The following is a 7920-nucleotide window of genomic DNA, read 5'->3' on the forward strand; positions in this document are numbered from 1 at the left end:
ACAGAAGTCAGTATGTGCACAGTAAATTTATAATCTTATTTGCAGGCGATTGTATTATTATCGAAACATGTGATTTCAAATGTGAACACCGATTGTGGAATTAATTTTAACTCTAATAAACTCATATGTGTTTACAAACGGTGAAACTTTTCTTTAGATTCAAAATGAGCTCATGAAAAATTGATTTTTATTTTCCAATAATATAAATCGATGAATTAATTTTCTTTTCATTCTAAAGACTTAATCATGCAAGATTTGATCGATTTTTGAATTTAATGCTAATATAAAACGTGACATAAAAATTTATTGCTTAATTCTCGACTTTCAAACAAATTTCTCTAAAAATTCTTTTGTTATATTATGAATACTAAAATGAACAATCAAAATAACTTTCTATCATAAGGTTTGTGTCTTTGCTAAGCTAGCGTTCAAACCTCAATACACCGTACGTATACATGAATTGAACAGTCCCCAATCATAGTCGCTGTACTGTCAAAACAAAATATATTTTCAAATAGTTGATTTCATTGTGGTTTTTGCCGATTAAATCTCTTGTGAATATCAAAAATTTGCGGTGTAAATGTGATAACGATTTGTTCGAATGAATTTATTGAAATTTTCTACTTCATTAATCAAATCGTAAGTTCAACCAAAGATAAACCGATAATGAATGATATTATGTTTGTTGTTTTCTTTTGTATTTATTTCAGATCAATCAGTCATACGAATATTGTTCGACGGTCGTCACGATTTTTGTCTACCACAAATATCAACAAAATGAAATATTTAAATCAAGAAGAAGCAACAAATATCGATTTGGAGTTGTTCAATCAATACAAATATAGTGTTGATCAGCTGATGGAATTGGCTGGATTGAGTTGTTCGCATGCCGTTGCCAAGTGTTATCGACAAAATGACATTAAAAAACGTATTCTCATTTGTTGTGGCCCGGGCAATAATGGAGGCGATGGATTGGTGTGCGCTCGACATTTGGCTATTTTGGGTTATCAATGCACAATTTACTATCCAAAACGAACCGATAAAGAACTTTATCGCAATTTAGTCGAACAGTGTAGCTCATTTGGTGAAGCAATTAATTTTATCGATACATGCCCATCGAACGATAATGATTATTCACTCATTATTGATGCATTGTTTGGATTTAGCTTTCGGCCACCGGTCCGTGAAAATTTTTTGCCCATCATTCGAACGCTTGAAAAAGCCACCGTTCCAATTGTTAGGTGTGTAAGTTTTCTTTTTTGAAATTTGAAGAAATTTTTTTTTTTCTTTCTGCAATTTAATTTTAAAAGGAAAAGAACTGAATTCTTTAAAAAAAAATTGATTAATTTTTGAATTTGTTGCAGTATTGACATTCCGAGTGGCTGGCACGTAGAGAATGGACCACAGCCGTTTGAAGATAACCAATCGGGAAATGTCGTTCAACCGATAAGACCAGAACTGCTAATATCTTTAACCGCACCAAAATTGTGTGCCAAACATTTTCGTGGCAAATTTCATTATTTGGGCGGCCGTTTCGTACCTCCACCACTTCAGCAGAAATACGAGTTGAATTTAATCGAATATCCTGGCACGGAAACTTGCGTCGAAATTCCACCGAATAATTGAAGAGTTGACCTTTTTGTTAAAAAAATAGTTTGATATTTTCTTTACCTTTTTCATTGAGCATCTTTTTGATATGATCAAAAAAAATGTGGAAATTAATCTAAATAAATGGCATTGAACTAAAAACAAAGAAACAAAAATTGTTTATACTTAATTTTTATAAGTCTTTAGTTTTTATTTGATTTATTAAAACGACATGTAAAATATTCACGAATGTGTAACAATGAAATCACACCACACATTTTTGCCAATTGAATTTCCATAAAACTATCATTGTTTGAGACAAAATAGCATTGTGGGACCAGTGAATTTTTTATTTCATTTATTCAATACTTTGTTCACTCTCACTAAAAGAAATGGTGTACGAAATACGATAACACATATACATAATATTGGACTACAAAAAACAACTCAGCAAAGTGTCACTTTCGTCTTGTTTCCGGTGCACAATCACAAAATAATTGATTTCTGTTGATTTTAACTTATTTATTTTTTTATTCGACTTTTCATCTACAAACGAAAAAAAGGGACGCTTCATTTTTAAATCTACGCTTTGTATAGGAATTTCACGCAATCATAAGACCTATTGTTTTTGTTGTTTTGTTTTTCCTGCTATTTTTTTAAATTTTTATTTATGCTTCGATAAAATTCTTTTTTTTTCTCATTTTATTCAAATTGAGCAATATTTTCTTTTTTTCATTCTGAAGAAAAATACAATATTTACATGCACTCACTTTGATTTTCGTTTGAGTCGTCATTTGTTTAAAATTCAAATAGAAACTTTTTTCAATTGAAATATTCAAAGTTCGTTAATTTAAACCTTTGAATGAATTTCCTTCCCGAAAAAAAAAGAAAAATGCCCATTTCTATGCTATGGCTAACCGGTATGAGTGAATTGGTTAAGCTAATGTTTCTTTTCGCTCGCTTTTTTCTCGTTCTATTGTTATGGCACAGTTTTTGGTTTGATTTCTTAAAAATAACTCCGTTTTATTTACAAAATAAAAACACAAACAATCTGGCAGTCTGTATCAGTATTTGATGAAGAAATTTTATATGAAAATCAAGCCATTAAAATGGAATGGGAGCATTTTATTTCCTTTTTCAGATGGCGAATTAATTGCAAATTTGCTCGAACATAAAAAAGTATGCAAGAGAATGGAGTTGTTAAAATGTCGTTGGAAATTTATTTTGTAGAACTCAATTTTTTAAGTGCGATAAAAATAAGTGTATAGCTAATGTGGTTTTTGATTGAATTTACGTTACTGTGGCAGAGAAGAAAGAAGAAATTGCGTGAGAATTGTAGTAAAACATAGTAAAAGTCTAATAATAAAAATCTCATCGACTACGATTTTGGCATTTTGACACTAGCTATAAACGTTGTTAATTTTCTTCTTCATTTTCTCTCAGAGAAAGAGCGCGTTATCCTTTTGTTATTTTGAATGCTTTTAATTAATCATAAATTGTGTCTGTGTGTGATGTTCTTGTTGAACAGAACATCGGACATAAAAATACACAGCACCTTTGCAATATATGATTTTACAATTAAAATTAAGTAAGGCATGCATTTGACCATTCAATAAAGCTTTCTCTCTATCTTTTTATATTCTTCTTGATTTTGCTACTGATGTGCATCATTGCTCTTCTTCAGTGTGTATTTTATTAGAGAGTAGAAAACACCATCGCTGTAGTAATATTATATTGACAGTGCCTGTCAATAGTTACATTTCGATTGTGTGGCGACAACAATTTTTTTAAACAATGTGACTTTTTGTATCTCTTGTAGAATCCAAATGTTGTCGCCGCACAATCGAAATGTGTACAAATAGTAACTCTTAGTATAGTATTATTATATCGATAGTGTTTTCTACACTTTAATATTTTTGGAGTACATAAATATAAACATTTTGCTAACGAGTATTGCAGTAAATATATATTCAATATATATGTATTTTTTTAATTTTTTGCTATTTTTTATCATTTTCCATAATAAGCTGCACTATTGTATTTATCTCGGTTTTAATACTTTTTGTATTTTTTTAAAAATTGTTTGTGGTTTTTATGTTTACGAAAAATATTGAAGCATTTTGCGATAGAAAATTGGGAGAGAAAAAAATATAAATCTACAAACTATTGAATATTTATATGCAAAATAAATGCGCATATATCTATTTTGTTTTGCTAACAGAACAAATGCTAATGTTAAAAGCTAATTGTTACTGTGTTTTTGTTTCATTTCATTTTGTATTTTGGCTTACAAAGCTCTTCACATTTCCATTCTTACATGATAAAATATTTGTGTGTAAAAATAATAATAATAAAAATAACAAAAATCAAACAAATGAAATAGAAATCTATGCTCACGACGCATACATACATTTACAGATTAATTTAAATCACGCATTATGACTATTACTACCGAATGTTTGCTTCGATTTATTTGTTAAAATTAATACATCACCGATTGCACCATTCGAATTGTTTGTCACTTTATCACTTTTACTAAAATCACTAGCATTACTGCTGTTGATGTTGTTACTAGTGTCTAATATCGTATGATCACTTATTTCATGCGATTGCTGTTGCTGCTGATGTTGATGCTGTTTCATTAAGTTTCCATTGGAATTGTTGAATATTGAATGCATTGAATCATCAAACATTAGATTATCACCCTGAATAATGGTTGTTGTGTCTGATAACAAATCAGTCGCACTTATTTGGCCTCGTTTCGTTCGATCCAAAATATTAATTATTTGATTTTGATCATCATCGTCATCGTCATCATCGTCCAAATCGATGTGTTCCATATCATCGTGTGGCATTTCATGAAAACTACTCGATTCACTGCGCAACGAATGTGGCGCCTCATCCATAATAGCTAATTCATCCATACCTGTTATCGAATGAAGATAAGCAAATGTTAAAAGTCATATTAATCGATTTTTATCGCCAAATTTTACTCACCTGAATACTTCGTACTTGCCAACAATAAATATTGGCCCGCACGATTTGGCCACAACAGTCCGGTCATCACGCAATAGCCCAAACAATCAGCCGAATTCGTAATACCTTAAAAATATATAGATTTTTATTTCGTTTGCATTAGAGTATATTCTATTTATAAATGTGTGATGTCATTAATTGAGATTGTTGGATTGTATTTCGTACCTAATAACAATTTATATCGCCACATGGGATTGACTTGTGATGCAACTATTGCGACAATTGGCAAATAAATGATCCAAACCAAACTTGATGCACCGAAATGGAGTAAAAAGTCTAATTTTCTTGTTGAATGCTCGTATTTCATTGTATTTCTCAATTCCCAAAGGAACCACAGCATAATGCACGATCTAATTAATTTAATGAATTTGTTAGGAATTTAGTTCACGGTTGAACGGTAAATATCATGACATCAACATACCTGGATACAAGAAGCAACCAACCGGGCCATGTTTGATACTCATCAATGTCAGATACAATGTCAACTTCCGTCTAAATATGAGAAAAGATGCATTCAAGTATATGTTTTATTGAATTTTATGGAAAATAAATTCAGGATGTGGTTCCGTCAACTTACTCTATTCCAAACGTACAGTACAAGATGAAAAACACAATATGGTATCCAAATTGACATAAGTAATATCCAACCGGATTTTGTGACCTGTTGTCGTGTTACAGCCCATCCTTTGGCTAATAACAACAATATCAACATAAATGTTGTCTAAAATAAAACAATTTGATAAGAGATAAGCTCCAGTGTTATGAAATGTTTGAATCATTTTCTTACCCGACTTAAAATGTCCAAAATATCACCGGTCGTTTTGACGGTATCATTTCCGATGCCACTGATTGTGTACCGAATATAATAGCTTAGCATAAATACCAAGCTAACAAATTCAAGTATTAAACTGACCGTAAATAGTTTGGTGACGGGATGTTTTTGAATTCGTACAGCATAAATTTGTATGGGCACTAATATCAAGTAGACTGTTAAAAAGATCAAATTCATTTCGAGTATGTTTTGTTGATCGAATGAAAATTGAAATGTTAACGGATTGGTCGATGATTGATTTGGATTTCCATTAACCAAATGAATGTCATAGTTGAGTTCATAGTCATCGCTATTTATAAAATGATGATTTTTACTATTTGATTTGGATTCAAGTCGATATTTTGTTGCATTAAAATGCTTCCAGGTACAGTTTGTTGGTTCGCGATAGCATGCAATCAGCGAAATATACCAGAATCTAAAATTGAAGGGAAAAAAAAGAACACAAAAACAATATGTAATGAAAACATCAAGCCGAATGTTAAATGTTCAAAAGTAAAACAATACATTTGAAACATATGCCAATTCATCAGAATTTAATATTGACATTTTGTTTAGCTTGTCATAAAAATTGTTTTGTGCCAGTGTATTCTGAACACATTCCATTTATACACAATTGAAATCGAAATCAAAATGAAAACACATGTGACATTGACATTACAATATTCACTCGGTAAAATAGTGTTTTGAATATTTGTCCAATGCACACGCTCAACGTCTGTTTTTTTTTTAATTTGCGATTGAAACGAAAATATTTTCTCTTTTTGTTTCTACTTTTTTTTTTGAGAAACTAGCACTCTATGCACATTTATCGTTGCACTCCATTTTTTTTGTTGCGTCAAAAAAGATTTTACATATATGTTTTATGAATGTAAATACGAAGAGTGAATATCTTTTACCTTGGTTCTTTCATGTTACTAACTGCAAACGTGAATTGATGACCGGGTATCACAAGCATCGGCCTATCTTCATCATCGCATAATTCATTTGATTTGCACGGCACTCGCCGTAAATAATCATATTTATTATTTGGATGACACTTTTTATCGTATGCTAATTGATCGATTGTTGAAAACATTTGTCGACACGCATCATCAAGATTGATCAATGTTCGTTTGTGATACAATGGTAAAAAAGGATATTTATCGAGTACGGCAAATGTAATTTGTACGGGAAATTGTTCCTTCGATGTTATATTACCATAAATATAACCATATGATTCCCGTTGCGAATGGCGTTCAGTCTTTTGAAATCCGAATTTGGCCAACAATTTGAAAAATTCACTTGTACGAAATGTGCCCGTTAGGTGTGTTGCATTTTGTAAACCAATCGAATTGATTAGAATTACTAAAAACAGCAGCACATTCGCTGAGTTGATGTGCGATTTAAAAAGCATTTTGTCCAATACACGTATTTAAAATACCAGCACACGCGCCACTAATAAATACCAAATGAGAGCAAGAGATTATACGGCAAGCAAAACGCACTGCGTTCGCTCAATCTCTCAGTGTTTCCTTCTCTATCTATGCTGATATTATTTTATCGTTTCACTTTGATCGTTTTATCTTCTTCTTCTTCTTCTTCTTCTTCTTCTAATTGCCTTTTTGTGTTCACCTTCAGCCGTAACAACACTCAAATTTGCGTTAAATGAAAACAAAAAATTCCAACATATTTGCCTACATAAAGTCGTACGAATGATTTTTTCATCGTCTTTCAACGTCGTTTCGATTGTCTTTTTGATCGCATTTAATTTTGCCAATCGTTGATACAACTATTTCTTTTGTTACATTCACTTTTTCGTTCGTTCGCCTTGCAATCAAATACTTTCATGTTTGAGAGTTATTTCTTTTTTTCTTCATCAGAAATTCCATGCGAACAAACAAATGAATGCACTAGAATCAATTGGATTTTCAATTTTTGCATTAAAATGTGCATGGGAATATTCACGTTTTGTCACAAATCATTTATTGCACTTTTTTTATAAATTCGATGTTTTCGGTGGCGTGTTTTTTTTTTTTGCTATTTTGTTATTTGCTTTTTTCCCCAACACTTGAGTTAATTGACTGACAAGCTACGCGGCTGTCACTTTCTTACACAACATCTAAACACACTCACACATACACACACAAAAAAATATCATTATGTTGGCAGACATACGGCGCCATCTGACCACTCAATGTTCAAACATTGATACACATTTAATTGAAAGTTTTTGCCAACGTTGCCAAAAAACAGCACACAACAATATTCGTTGATTTAACGTAATTTTAATTTAAAGGTGTATGATTAAGAGGCGTTATGTTTGTGATATTTACTCGGAAATATATTAAGTTGGAATAATTTCATTTCAAGTTGTAATGGGCTTTCAAAAGCTAAATTCGTTAACTAAAAGCACTATTTATTCATTTCCTATTGTAATTCATTCACTAGAATGCGGTGGTTGTTCATTTTTGGTACGAACTCTCATT

At 31.2% G+C, this 7920-nt stretch overlaps 2 protein-coding genes across 2 annotated transcripts; one reads left to right on the plus strand and one right to left on the minus strand.

Annotated features, from left to right (window-relative positions):
* The first annotated feature begins 525 nt into the window (after positions 1-525).
* Positions 526-1732, plus strand: LOC116344880 (NAD(P)H-hydrate epimerase). Its single transcript, XM_031773722.1, has 3 exons — positions 526-639; positions 711-1241; positions 1365-1732. The coding sequence occupies exons 1-3, from the start codon at positions 602-604 to the stop codon at positions 1624-1626; spliced, it is 831 nt and encodes a 276-aa protein (XP_031629582.1). The 5' UTR covers positions 526-601; the 3' UTR covers positions 1627-1732.
* Positions 1733-1809: 77 nt separating this feature from the next.
* Positions 1810-7454, minus strand: LOC116346385. The gene is made up of 7 exons (XM_031776410.1): positions 6352-7454; positions 5411-5870; positions 5201-5344; positions 5045-5115; positions 4789-4973; positions 4585-4689; positions 1810-4513 (listed from the first exon to the last, which is right to left on the minus strand). The coding sequence occupies exons 1-7, from the start codon at positions 6846-6848 to the stop codon at positions 4017-4019; spliced, it is 1959 nt and encodes a 652-aa protein (XP_031632270.1). The 5' UTR covers positions 6849-7454; the 3' UTR covers positions 1810-4016.
* Positions 7455-7920: the final 466 nt, after the last annotated feature.

The sequence above is a fragment of the Contarinia nasturtii genome, unplaced genomic scaffold (assembly GCF_009176525.2).
Source record: "Contarinia nasturtii isolate CC-2019 unplaced genomic scaffold, AAFC_CNas_1.1 Cnas_scaffold_129, whole genome shotgun sequence".
Lineage (NCBI taxonomy): Eukaryota > Metazoa > Arthropoda > Insecta > Diptera > Cecidomyiidae > Contarinia > Contarinia nasturtii.